Source organism: Colletotrichum gloeosporioides (genome assembly GCF_011800055.1).
Source record: "Colletotrichum gloeosporioides strain Lc1 chromosome Unknown consensus_87, whole genome shotgun sequence".
NCBI classification, from domain to species: domain Eukaryota; kingdom Fungi; phylum Ascomycota; class Sordariomycetes; order Glomerellales; family Glomerellaceae; genus Colletotrichum; species Colletotrichum gloeosporioides.
The window spans coordinates 12431-26225 of NW_025544732.1; the positions used below are offsets into that span (position 1 = coordinate 12431).

At 51.8% G+C, this 13795-nt stretch overlaps 5 protein-coding genes across 5 annotated transcripts; 3 read left to right on the forward strand and 2 right to left on the reverse strand.

The window, feature by feature from the left end:
* Nucleotides 1-1176: 1176 nt before the first annotated feature.
* GCG54_00013067 (CCA tRNA nucleotidyltransferase) lies at nt 1177-2511 on the reverse strand (the record flags this gene model as incomplete). The annotated part of the gene is made up of 1 exon (XM_045412929.1): nt 1177-2511. The coding sequence occupies one exon, from the start codon at nt 2509-2511 to the stop codon at nt 1177-1179; it is 1335 nt and encodes a 444-aa protein (XP_045258258.1).
* Nucleotides 2512-5819: 3308 nt separating this feature from the next.
* Nucleotides 5820-6646, forward strand: GCG54_00013068 (uncharacterized protein; the record flags this gene model as incomplete). The annotated part of the gene is made up of 2 exons (XM_045412930.1): nt 5820-6171; nt 6228-6646. 2 exons carry the CDS (start codon nt 5820-5822, stop codon nt 6644-6646), a joined length of 771 nt encoding a protein of 256 aa, XP_045258259.1.
* A 1785-nt stretch (nt 6647-8431) lies between these two features.
* GCG54_00013069 (uncharacterized protein) lies at nt 8432-8840 on the forward strand (the record flags this gene model as incomplete). The annotated part of the gene is made up of 3 exons (XM_045412931.1): nt 8432-8438; nt 8500-8625; nt 8686-8840. 3 exons carry the CDS (start codon nt 8432-8434, stop codon nt 8838-8840), a joined length of 288 nt encoding a protein of 95 aa, XP_045258260.1.
* Nucleotides 8841-9065: 225 nt separating this feature from the next.
* Nucleotides 9066-11657, reverse strand: GCG54_00013070 (Pre-mRNA-splicing factor syf1; the record flags this gene model as incomplete). The annotated part of the gene is made up of 3 exons (XM_045412932.1): nt 9066-11303; nt 11363-11533; nt 11601-11657. 3 exons carry the CDS (start codon nt 11655-11657, stop codon nt 9066-9068), a joined length of 2466 nt encoding a protein of 821 aa, XP_045258261.1.
* Nucleotides 11658-12481: 824 nt separating this feature from the next.
* Nucleotides 12482-13720, forward strand: GCG54_00013071 (V-type proton ATPase subunit D; the record flags this gene model as incomplete). The annotated part of the gene is made up of 8 exons (XM_045412933.1): nt 12482-12496; nt 12573-12767; nt 12821-13144; nt 13205-13253; nt 13305-13314; nt 13369-13409; nt 13466-13521; nt 13574-13720. 8 exons carry the CDS (start codon nt 12482-12484, stop codon nt 13718-13720), a joined length of 837 nt encoding a protein of 278 aa, XP_045258262.1.
* Nucleotides 13721-13795: the final 75 nt, after the last annotated feature.

Sequence of the window (13795 nt, forward strand, 5' to 3'; positions counted from 1 at the left end):
GGTTTTAAAAGCTAACCTTAATAATAATAGTATAGAGGCTACCTACTTACTTTAGTAAAGCCTCTTACTTAATAATATAGATATATTTACTACTAATCTTAGTATTTATACTTACTTTAATAACGTCTTTAATAGAGTAATATAGCTAGTAAGTTAACTAAGCTAACTACTATAATATTATAGGTATTATTAATAAATATAAATTATAAAGATATTAGCTTAGTTAATAGATAGCTTAGATAGATATAGTATAAGTAGTAGAAAATATAGCTAAGCTAATAAAGGGTATATATAAAGGTTAATAGAAAAGTTAGAAGGTTAGAGAAAGTCTATAGTAATTAAACCTAGTTAAAGTTATAAAGTTATTATTAAAGTAATATTAAAAGTAATAAGATTATAATAGCGCACCTAAGTATATATAGGGGAAATAGGGCTAAAGAGATAGCAATCTATAGGATTATCTAGCTAAGCTAAAATCTAGGGCGATTATATAACTAGTAGGCTGTTAGCTAAAGGGGGAAGTTAGAGGTTATTATAGTATAAGTTTTAAGTAAAAATCATAGTAGCTAGCTAGAGGCTAATATATTAATTAATATATATTAAATTATTAATTAATAAATTAACTTAGATATATATTATATATATATCCTTAAGAATAAGTAAAACTCTCTATATAGCTTTTATAAGGCTTACTATTCTTACTAAGTAGATTATCTATTTATCTAGGCCGCCCCTTATTAGCTAAAGAGCGCCATTTTAACCCCTATAATCTGATAAATCCCGCCCCGCGCCACACCCTCCCCCCTTTTCTTTATACTTTTATTTCGGCTTCCCACTGACGTAGCTGCCAGGAAAGGGTCTCAGCTCTGCCGTTGCATGCCTGCGATTCCAAGCTCTTTAGACCGTTGCCTCACTTCGGCTATCGCACCAGCTGGATCGGTTTCGCCGCGGTGGCGGAGCTGCCACGCCACACACACTTCCAGAGCTTGCCCCATCCATTTACCTGGGCGAACACCAAGCTCCTTCGTTAGTAACCGACCGTCTACCAAGCGTCTCAGTGATGGGGCATCCATAACGTCCAAATCAGCCAGGTGGTCCAAGAAACATTTCCAGCCTGTGAGGAACCCCGAAACGTCTGCAACAGTATTAGCCGCAAATCTTCACTGAGATCAATTCTCATAAGCGCTCACCGGAATCGGATAGGGATTCCAATTTGTCCTTGGCCTCAACGAGAATGGCATATACAATCTGAGTCTGCCAGTGGCCTCCTTGGGCATCCCATTTTCGGACTGCCATACCGACAATATCTCTTTGGGAAAAGGGCGGGTTCTTGGCACAAACATTGTCCTTCATGGCTGTGATCTGGCGGCAATGACGGGATGCCCCGGTGATCATGTCACACAGTTTGTTCGGACCCTTTATGCCCTCTCGCGCCACCAGTGCTGTCACGGGTATAGTCCCCTTATTCTTCGGAAAGGCAACTTCGTCCTTCACATGCGAGTATGGTATGACTGCAGCCAATGCCCACGCCAAGTAAGCAGCCTCGTCTGTCGCAACGAGAGTGTTGTAAATGGATCCCGGCACGCGGTCGCGAAAGAGAAGATCGAGACAGCCATAAGCAAGCTTCCACTTGGAGAGATCTGGTGCAGGGCACTTCTCGCCACTGGGATCTGTGAAGATGGCCTCGTAAAGCCCGAGGTTATGTATGAGTTCGAGAGCTTTACGGGGATGTCTACCCTTGAGCATCTTCTCGACTTCGACCCCAACCCTCTCGCGACTGATCTTGAGCTTCAATGCATCGAGCACAGAAGGCTCCGCCATGACTGCCGTTGCAGCAGGGTCTATGTCGAAGTCCAGACGACTGGCAAAGCGAACCAACCTCAGGACCCTCAGCGGGTCGTCCGTGAATGTCTGAAGAGGAGACATTGGGGTCCGAATGAGTCGCGACGCCATGTCCTTAAGACCACCTGTGAGATCCTCGATGAGACCAGTATGCAAGTTGTAGAACAGGGCGTTGATGGTGGCATCTCGACGCATAGCATCCTCCTCGGCTGTGCCAAACTCCATGGTTGGGTTGCGACTGTCTTGGGTGTAAGTCTCCTTTCGAAGGTTAACAAAATCGACGTCTAGACCAAATATGCGGGAAGTGGCAGTCTCGAGGTGCTTGGACTTGTCTGGGTTGGCAGCAATCTTGTGGATGCTCCCCAGATCATCAGGGCTGATGTTGTGCTTCCTCCTGTTTTCTGGATCGTCGCAGTAGTCACGCATCTTCTGGCTGAAGGTATAGCCGGTCATGACATTGATAGCCGTGTCAATGTCATGACTCTCGATGCCAAGGAGCTTGTCGCGAACCCAGCCACCGGCCCAACGAAGGACCAGAGGAGGATCCGAAGGGCGACAAGTCCTGTCGATCGAAGCAGCTACTTCGACGAGAAGTTCTTTCAGCTGCTCTTCCTTGGCAGTAAGTTGAAGGGCGGGTGTCCCAATGGTGGTGGTGGCGGCAGCAGCCATATTGCGAGAAGACGGAACAGGACGGCCCAGGAAAGTGTCAAATTTCCTCTTCATGGGGTAGACCGCCCAACAACGTTTCCAGTTCGTGGCAGCTCGAGCACAGGCATGTATCATGTCATGACACACCTAGGGCAAGGAGGACGGCCAGGAAAGCTTTGAAAGTTGTTGTGCCGAGTCTCTTGCTGAGAAGGCGGACAGTGGAACAGCGCTACTTCGTTTTATGGCCGTGCAGGTAGATGATGGGGTTGCAGAGCAGTCTGAAGCGGGGCTGGGTGCGGAATGGTTCATGAAAATGGGATGATATGAGGCAGCGGTGGGTTTGGAAATCTGGTGAGACAAGGGGGTAGGAAAGATGTGTGTACTGTTCCACCGACTTGACTCACAGGCTCCAAGTTCCAAGTGTTCAGTCGAGGACGGAGTGACGCTCCCCAACGCCGAGGTCGAGGTGCCTTACCTTAAGGTAGACAGCAAGGTTTGGTAGACTAAACCTGATAACGCACGTGTGTCCCGGGCCTGCCCTCCCCGACACACCAAATGCTGGGTCCCGCCCGTAGGGTCACCCTGAAAAGGTAAGGTAGGTCGTTACATAAGCTAAGGCACCTAAGGTAGGTAGTGTAGAAGCCCGCGCAACTCAGAGTTCCTCGGTGCCGTTAAGGTATTACGTGATTGCTTTAGCCTTCGCTGTCATCTCCAACCTTCTTTTCTGGCCTGAAGTGTACAGTCAGAAGTAGAGGTGAACACCAACACATGGTCGTGGTAAACCAGCTCAAACTGCCAAGGCCCGCCGCAGAAAAGCTGTTGACTTTGCCCTTCCTCCCTCTCTGCGTCTCCGTTGAAAAGTTCGGGAGACTCATTGGACGAGACCGTTCTGCCCACACTGGCCAAGGGGAACATGTCGCCATGCATAGCTTCTGGATCCTCGCCTCAGCCTACACGTACTATGGAAGTACTTATCTAGAGTTTAATTGGTTTAAGGTAGACCCGAGACCCCTGCCGTGGATTGATTCAGGCTTGTCTTGTAGCTTAATCGCGACAGGGACTTGATCGTCGGATTTACGTCGACCCTCTTGATAGAGCCCACCGTCTTCTCTCCATGCTGTTGTTTTTCTTTCCTTCGCTTCTGCTGCAACCCCAGCATGCACCCTTGTGCTACATCTCCCCAACTCCCCCTGGTCTTGTATCCGTGCTCTCGAGAAAGAAACAGGATCGGCACTGCTCTGGTAAAACTTCATGCGATTGGCCCTCCATATACCGTGATCCGTTTGGCATCTCGGTTGCACCGACGGCCGATGCGCAATCTGCGCCAAACAACGTCCGTCTCATAAATCCAGGTTTCCTTGCCCTGGATGGGTGGCCTGATGGGCGGCCTTGGTGCATTCGCACGCCAGCGCCTCCTCGCCCCATCCGCTGCCCGCACGCTGTCGAGACCAATCTTCTTAGCCCATGCCCGACATATGCGCACGCCAACGTTTGTATCCGTACCTTAGCGTCGTCTTATGACAGTCTCGCCTGTGAGTCTAGGTACTCGTGCTCCATGATGTACCGCGTATGGTGCAGACGGCCGCCCAGAGGAGCAGGACGGCGACAGCCGTCCTCCACAACTAGATTTTAGAATACCGCCGGGGCTTTTGTTCATGGTCATTGCCAGCTGCAGACGGACCAGCCTGGCTTACTTGGGATCGCCCTGCTTGTCGTCACGTACCCAGACTTGAACTTGGCCCATTTCCAGTCAGCATAAGGGGACGTCTATGTAACATAGACAAACAGCCGACGAATTGTTGGCCGCAAATCCGCTGCCCAGTCTGCTTGGCCTTGCACAGGTCACTACCTACCTCACGCGCTGGTGAGGCGCTCATGATTTCTCGCACTCAGTAACCTTCTCCTTGTCTCATGTCTGTCCGCCGCTCTCATGCTGTCTCCCAGCGCACTACAGCGTACCGCTCCGCATCTTACCGCAACGTTCCGCCCCGCCCTATGCTGCTTCATACAGGGTTGTCTAGGCTACTGCGGCGGATTGTAAGCAACAGTGCGCGCCGTTGACGCCGACTTTTGTGTCATTCGATTGGGTCCTCCCATACCTAAACTTCTGGCTCGTATTTCGTGTGGGTGGCCCCGTTGCTGCAGATCCGGTTTGGATGTACCCGTCGTGGATCGAGGGTCGAAACGCTGCCGCCCACTCCCCGTATCGAAACGCGTAAGGCACTTTGGCTGGAGCTTCGTATATGCTGGCCCGTTGCTTTCTTTACCCCCAGCTTGAATGCTAGAGGTAAACGAATGGCTGACCTACAATTATTCGGTGCGAACCATGGTCCTTGTGTCGATCGCTGGTGGTTGCCTATCCTCCTTCAGTGGGGACTGCCGCTATGCAACTGCCAACGTACCTGAAGGTTAAAGCACTCTGTTGATACGCTGGTACACGCCCGTACACTATGGTGCAATCTCGCCTTGCCAACGGTGCCGATGTGTAGTCCTATTGTTCGTCAAGAGGGATTCGACGGACAAGTAAATGAATGATGTTCTAGGCCATGTCGCTCCTCAATAATATCAACATGCAATAACATAAACCGTACTGTTGAACAGGCCACCGGGATTCCCAGGCACGCAGGCATGCAAGTCATCGGCTTGTGGGCCTGCACCCGCCCATGCCGTCTCCCCTTTCCCCTTCTTTTAGAACGTTTGCTGCGTCTTAATGGATCAGCTCAAGGCTTATCCCATCCCCGGTCATGGGCTCGGGCTTTTCAGCTGACATTCGGCCACACCAACTCCGGAACCTTGATACACCCTCGTCGTCAACCAACCCATCCCCGAGGCTCGCATGAGGCTCTGCTCTTACAGCTTCGCCACAACTTGCTACTCGGCATTTTTCAATCCAAGGCATCAGCGCTTCTCGCGCGCGCCTGGACCTGAATACTTCCGAACTCCTAGTCGCATTGGGGCTCTCTCGTTAAAAAAAAGGGGGGGGAGGGAAAAAAAGGGAAAAAGTGGTTGGCTTGGCAGTTTGGGACGTCGGATGGACATCTAGTCAACCGCGACAGGCATCATGGAAATCACACCAAGATGGAATAGGTGGGTAGGGGAGAGGCATAGCGTGTCATCCCGACATCAGTCGTCGTGAAGTTGCTTTGACCCTGCGATGGAATCTTCCTATAAAGATGAGGCAACTTCCCGCTCCGGTTAACATATAGCTTTCTTGTCTTCATCAAGCAATCAGCAGTCTTTTTCCAGGTGTCCTTCTCTCCTTTCAATCTTTCTTGTATTGTATAATTTCCCCCTGCCGGTCAGGACTTACCTTCTCTCTCACAAGCAACATGTCTTACATGAAGAGTATCTTGGCCGTCGGCCTTCTGGCTACCGCCGACCTTGTTGCCGGACACGCCGCAATCGTCGGTGCCACTGGCGATGCTGGTGGCCAGGGTATGGCTATCGGCATCGACTCCAGTACTCCTCGTGATGGGACCCGCCGTAACCCCTTCCAGCAGGACAGCACCCGCTTCAAGGGCGACGCCGCTGATACCTTCGGTGAGACTGTCGGCGGAGGCACCAATAACCTCGAGACGGGTACCAAGGCCATTATGGCGGAGACCGGCCAGATGCTTCCCCAGGTCAGCGCTGGCGGCTCCATTGACATGACTCTTCACCAGGTCAACGGTGATGGCGGCGGTAAGCAGCAGAAATCCGTGACTTGGTTGCTTGATAGTCGACTGACAAATGGCCAGGCCCCTACGACTGCATGATCAATGCCGATGCCACCGGTGCCCAGTGGACTAATATCAACGTTGTCACTACCCCCCCTGGCCAGAACTCCCGCAACCGTGACGGTGCCATGACCGACTTCCCACTCAAGGCTGCTATCCCGGCTGATCAGACCTGTACCGGCACTGTCGCCGGCCAGTCTAATGTCTGCCTCGTACGCTGCCAGAATGCCGCTCGTGCTGGGCCCTTCGGTGGTGTGGTCCCCGTTCAGATGGCTGGTACTACTACACCGGCTGCCGCTCGCCGCAACTTGATGCTCGCCATGAAGAGAAGCGAGGATCTCCTTGCCAAGATGGTTAAGCGCGCTCAGTCGGCTGCCGCTGCCCCCGAAGATGATCCCGCCTACCTGGCCGAGCTTCGCGCCGACGGTGAGGAGATTTAAGGCGGCTTCCTCGGATGGAATTTGAGGTTGTCGCGGGGCTTAGTGGAAGGGAAGCTGCGGAGGCGGGAAGGATTGGCGATGGCGAAGCTGCTGATCTGAGAGTGATGTTGATGCCTATCAAACCGTGTTTGGAGGAGGCTTGACTGTGTCTAGTCGTCGACAGTACACAATTCCATTCTCTGACTGCTGTGCTTATTCTTGAAAGTTAATTGCGCATCTTGGCCATGATATGTTGTTTTCCCGAGATAGTCGGATTGTGTGGTTGGAAACTACCACGACGTTTCATACGCTCAGTCTGGACATTGATGTACAAAGGCAGTATGGGCAATTGTCCAGGCTGTCAGACAATTGCAGACAAAGTTGACGATGGTGTAGGAGGGAGATGTCCAAAGAATGCGGCATGCTTATCCTGTGGACTTAAGGGGATTGGGGGATTGGATATTGAACGTACGGATATGGGCGTGGAATCCGGAGCATGCAAGTGGAATATGCCCAATGGGAACGGTAAATGCGGCCTCAGCTATGCTTTGAACAGGCTGATCCCAATACCTGTGGCCAAGTGCGTGGTAGGGAGAGAGCAAATGATTCAGAAGCAATAGGCGATAGAGACGAAATAGTCACAGGATCATACAAAACCGAGGTACTTGACTTGGCTTGACGATCCAGGGTGACTGGTAACGCGGCTGCAGTTTACCGCAATGGTTCTGCCCGTTCGGCCCCCCAGTTCATCTCAAGTGACCTTGTGAATGACACCCTCATGATGAGTTCATCTTGACTATACAAGACCTTGGAAGCATAAAGTGGTGCGGCCGCAGACTGGTATAAGGGGCTGAGGAACTTGAGGCGATAGTAGCAGTCTCTCTTCCAGTCGAACGGATGACGCGTGACGTCAATGGCAGCCGCAGATCCTCGTCACCTTCCCCGCGAAAGTTAGATTATGTGCAGGCAAGGGCCTCCCAACACGCACATACACACTAACCCCGAATTCCACCGCCAATAAGAGAAGCATGCGATAGCGCCCTCTTACGAAATCCGGTATAGCATGTCGACAAGCTAAAGTGCCAAGACACGATGTGCCTTTCTCCAAAGAAGCAGATGTCCTGCAGAGATAGCAAAATCGATTTAGATCCCTCATGTGTGCATCGCTTTTTGCCCCTCCGTCTCGTAGTCACCCATGTAGATGTCCAGAAAGGGATTGCCCCCTGTTACGTGGGCTTGTCCACGGAAGCTGGCTCATCCAAGGGGACCCATTCCAATTGCACACATCGATCAGAGGACAATCCATGCTTCGCCCATCCGTGTGGGAGGTCATTGGCAGATACCTTCCCCATTACTCCGCACGCCATACTTTCCGGTACAAGCAGTTAGTGTCGCTGACCTCACATTGGCATAGTAGGCCAGACCAGCTCGTTGGTCCTTCTCTTGTCCAGTGGTGTTAGACTCACCAAGCAACCCTACTTCACCTTCGTTCTTCGAGCAGTGGAAGTCGGCTGGTGCGTATGGGAAGATGCTTCAACGCACTACCCCGTATTCATAAATACGGCCACCCCCTCATTCCCGCCAGTTTACCCAACTTACCTCCAAGCCAATCTACTTATTGCACCATCTGACGTATGCAACAACCATCCCTAATACTCAACCTCCGTTATTCCAAACCCCGCATAACAAACACCTAGAATACAGTCCTAGCAGTCACCAAAATCATCTCAGACGCTTTTGTTCTTCGCCTCGTATCTGCCACCGGATCCAAAGTCGAGCACTGCAACGTTCCGTGCCCATCTTACAATGTCTAGTTAGCTCCACACGATGCCGACTCGTTTAACTATAGCATGTTCTGATTCGTATCGGTACAGACGATCAAAGCCGCACCGATGCCATCCCCATCGAGACTCAAACGCCGCCGGTCGCTCTCAACGGAGAAGCCGCACCGGCGCTCTCTTCGTCGCCTGTAGATCGGAGGGCCAGCACTGATGAATGGGGTAAGTGTGCGAAGCCGCGTCCCGAGACCATCCGCAGTGCTCACCGGTAATTTGGATCAGACGCTTCGAAGGTGCCGCCGAGTCGCTTTCAAAAGCGTAAAGGCTCCATCTATGCCACCCCAGGCTCTCGCGACGGCCACGTCGACAGGAACTACGCTACAGGCTTCCATGAGAAGCACACCGAGAAGGGCTACGGCAAGACTCCTACTAAATAATTTGCCTTCGACACCCTTGAGAAGTAAATGTCTTACACCACAGCCTGTACATCAGAATCTGTCACGCTGTGTACGAATCGACAAGGAAAGAATTGAATTGGCGACATTGGATCAGAAATGATGGTTTGGGTGTGCCTGTCTGAGTCTGCCTGTATAAAAATTGCTAAACCTAGCCAACCATCGCTAGTGTGTTGCCCAACTACAAAAGGGCAACAAACTGATGTGTTACTCGTCAAAGTCGTCAATATCAATTGCGTCTGGGTTGGCAGCAACAAGTGTAGTGTCTGTTGCACTGACTTTTTGGGTGTCGCTTGCTGCCACGAACCCGGCTGGTGCTCTTGCCTGTCTCTCGAGTGCGGCCATGGCATCCGCCACTTCTGGGTCTGCCGAGTCGTCCGGCTGTCGCTGGCTACGAGCAAGCGCTTGCGATGCGATGAAGTTGACGTCGGTGTTGTACTGCGCCTGCACACTCCGCTTGATCCGAAGCATCTCTTTGAACGTATCCTCGTTGCCATGTTGCACCTCAAACGCTTCCCATTTGGCCCAAAAGTCTGGACTGGTACGTGGGTCGCAGAACTGTGAAGCGTGGCCATAAATAGCCCGCGCCCGATCAATTTCGCCAAGGCGCTTCTCCATGTCGGCAAACTTGAGACACATATCCCGTGCCTCGATATCAGGCAAAGTGGATATGGCCTTTTCGTAAATGGGTCTTGTTGACGGCAGTCCAAAGTTGGACGCCGACTTGGTAATATAGAAGTTGAACATGTCTGCCCGGTCCTCATCGGCTACCGCACGGGTGGCGCGTTCGTAGATACGCATGGCGTGTCGAGCAAGACCTCGTTCCTCTTCCAAGTTGCCGTACATAAGGTAAATTACCTTCGCAAACTTGGGTGGGCAGTCTTCGATCGCCTGTTCGAAAAGGTCGCGGAGACGTTCAATGCCAATCTTGCGATCAACGGCCTTCGTAAGGTAAAGATTCCACAGCTCGAATGCCACGGGATAGCTGAAGAGATCCAGGCCACGTTCGTAAATCTTGAATGACTCTTCGTAGTATTGATTCTCCTCGAGCAAGTTGGCGTAGTTGACCACAGTCTGTGGCGTCGCGATCCGCAACTCGAATATCCGCTCATACACCTTGCGGGTGTCTTCCAGAGAACTAACGCTTTCCACGAGGTCCACATAGAAACTCCAGAGCTTCCAACTTTTGTGCACGCGTTGCTGCGGCGATAAGGTCTCGTCAAAATAGTCGACCGTCGATCTTTTCGGCGCCTGAACTGCCTTCGCCATGATCCGGACGGCATCGTCAAAGTTCTCATTCCGCAGCTCCATTTCGGCCCATTCAATCCACATGTCTGCAAGTTCTGCTACAGACTTGAATGGTACCTTGACGGCCTTCTCCATGATAATGCGCGCATTGCGAATGTCGCCGCCCTGCTCGTAGAATTTCGCGTAGTTGGCCCACAGTTGATGGAAGGGCCCAACGGCCTTCTTCGGCTGTATCGTCGCGATGGCGGCAGTGTAGGTTTGCACAGCTTCTACCTTATTCTCACCCCATAGTGCGACCCTCTTCTCCCACTCGGCAACGTTATTGGGGTTTTGTCGCAGAACGACGTCGTTCAGGAGGAATGGTCTCCGATCCATGAGCTGCTCAAACCGCATCATGCGTACGTCGAGCTCGAAGTCCGCCTCTTCGTCCACGATGCCCTTGTCTGCACGATCAGAAGCAACTTCCATGAGTGCCCCGATAATTGACTCTTCGAACTCGGCATACGAGTCAAAGACAAGCGTGAAGTCTCTGACCGTCATAACAGTCGTGACAGCCTCTTCGAAAACGTCTCGAGCACGTTCGAAGCTACCTCGTCGAATCCAGTACGTTGCCAGCCCGCACCAGAGCTTGCCTCGTTGGTCGGCAAATCGAACGATTCCACTTCTGATGATTCTTTCCACATCAATACCTGTTTCGTGCCCGGTCTCTATTTCGGCCGCGTGCGCCACGATCATGTCCACCATCTCGCTCCACAGCTCATAATGCCCCTTGCCATGCTTGCTTGTGAAGCGCAGGTTATTGAGAACATCAATGTACTTCTTCACGGCCTCAGTGTAGAGGCCAACCTGTGTAAGAAGCTCAATAAAGTCTTCAGCGTCTTCGGGATGGATCTGCATGTAACGACGCCAAACTTTGACAGCACTGATGCCCGCAGCTGAATTCGCGAAGGGCTTGTATAAAGCCCAGATTCGATTGTGCTGAGTAATTGGCAAGGCACGGAGAGCTCGATCAAACGTTCTTCTGATAGTGGTCACCAGCGGCTGCTGAAGCAAGAACTTGAGGTAAAGCTCCCATATTCGAGGCATCTTGTTGAGAAGAATCAGCCCCCGTTCGAAAAGCGCGTTTACTTTTCGATACTCGGCAGCGAATATTGCAGCGTTCAGTTTCGAGACGTGTTTGATGCGGAAAGCGAGGTACTGTCGTGACTTTGTCAGCATGATAGGGAAGTTGAAACCTTGGGCGCACGCGGGCATACCATTTTCCACAGCTTGTACGATCGAGGGAGTTGAAGACAAGCTCTCTCAAGCACGAAGGCGCGCTCGTGAAGCGTCCCATGTTGTGTCTTGAATTGAATGTAGGCCAGCCATGGCTTCGTGCTGCCGGGATTTCGCAGAACATCCTGTTCATAGACAGAATCCTCGTCACTCTGAGCAGGCGTTAGCATTTGAATATAGGGGCGGGGGGAAGCCTCGAAGACGAGACTCCGCACGTACAACCAAGTGCAGGTCTGCGCATCTTTGGGAGCCGTTAGGTAGCACATGTGCCGGCATCTTGATGCTGTTCGCTTGCCCAATAGTCGTGGGCAATAGAGGGCTGGGGAAGCAGGAGGGAGAAACGGAACATCTGCGTCTGCAGAACGAAGAAGCGATTGACGACTGGGTTGTCGGAGTGATTTAGACAGAGGACACTATGCGGACGAGGTCTCGAGAATCATCGCGGCGCCAGCTGCCGGGTAACAGATTGGGTATCGTAACATTGACGACGAGCAAACGATGAGGAAGAACCCTTCGCGACATCAACAAGCATCGACCGGAAAAACCAGGCCCACTTCGTTGTAGTTAGTCAGCGCGTGCCGTCGGGCTGCAGGAGGTACCTCAATTCAAGGTACACTGATGCGTAAGATCCTAGCGGCACACCACTGATGGTACAACTCGAGGCCACAGAGCTCCACGGCTCGCTGCGGCCTAGGCACCTTAGAGATACCTGGCACCTGCCTGCCTGAACCCACCTACTAGCTGGCTAGTATTGCCTTCCATACCTACCATGGGTACCTGACCTAGGTGCCTACGTAAGTAAGGTAGGTATCTTATGGGCCCCGGGCATTCCTACGTACCTTGAGGTTGGTAGCTGCTGGAGCAACTACGGCATTTGAAGCACTCGATTAACGCAACGAACTTCCAATCGTCGACAGCAACGACATCCGAATTCGACGCGCATTTTTCTGCCGGGGCGTTTACCATCCACCTCCTCAGTCTTCCCTTCTTTGCACTCTCGTCGCACGCGGCTTGTTAGCCGCCTTGTCCTAAGGTCGTTGCATTCTTATCTCCGTCGATCTGGTCAACCGAAGCTCTCCTTTCTCGCAGCTCCAACCATCATGTCGGGCGCTCCTGTATGTGAAAGACTCCCGCACTGAACAGGTACATTCTTCGGGCTGCGTGGCTGACAGGGAGTCTGCTTTTGTGCAGGATCGAGAGGCCGTGTTTCCCACGCGCCAGTCTTTGGGGATCATGAAGGCCAAACTCAAAGGTGCTGAGACGGGTCACAGTCTACTGAAGAGGAAGAGCGAGGCTCTGACGAAGTATGCCTCTTTGATATCTCGGAATGACTTCTCATCACGTGGACTGATTGCTGACATTCTCTGCATCGTAGGCGATTCCGAGGTTCGCCGCTTCATCCCTTTTCTCAGTTGCGCCGGCTAACAATACCCTAAGAGATTACAAGACGTATCGACGAGGCCAAGCGAAAGATGGGTCGCGTCATGCAGATTGCTTCCTTTTCTTTAGCCGAAGTCACGTATGCTGTCGGGGGTGACATTGGCTACCAGATTCAGGAATCGGCGAGATCTGCTAGGTTCCGCCTACGCACCAAGCAGGAGAACGTGTCTGGTGTCCTGCTTCCAGCCTTCGAGAGCTATGTCACTGAAGGTAATAATGATTTTGGCCTGACGGGCCTTGGAAAGGGCGGCCAGCAAGTTCAACGTTGCCGTGAGACGTATGCTCGCGCCGTAGAGGCCTTAGTTGAGCTCGCTAGTCTACAGGTGCGCAACCTTGGAACATCCCCCTGTGTGTGTGCCTAGCAACCTAGCTGATGCCCGAAGACCGCATTTGTGATTCTGGACGAGGTGATCAAGGTTGTCAACAGACGCGGTAAGTTATCTAGGTCGATCTCGTGCCCTCTCGTGTACTGACGTTAGACAGTCAATGCCATGTAAGCGGCGCACAGCTATCTCGTGCAATCAATAGCCGTTGCTAACCATATCAGCGAGCACGTCATTATCCCTAGAACAGAGAACACCATCAAGTGTACGATCTGCCGAACTGAGTTGGTGTTGGCCACAGGCAAGCTAACTATGACTTAGATATCAACTCAGAACTGGACGAGCTGGACAGAGAGGAGTTCTACAGATTGAAAAAGGTGCGCTTCGGTATAAGATGTTCTTGATCGACATCAATTGACAGTAGAGTAGGTGGCGAACAAGAAACAACGAGACACGGCAGCCGCAGACGCAGAGATCAAGGCGAAGAAGGCAGCCATGGCAGACCAGGAGGGTGACAACAGGTCAGGACCTACCGACCTTCTCGCCGCTGACGATGACAACGATGTCATCTTTTAAACGCCAAGCATGTCTATGCCGATGGGCCACGACGATTGTATTATAGCCTATGTAGCTAGCCAATTTGGCCGTCCC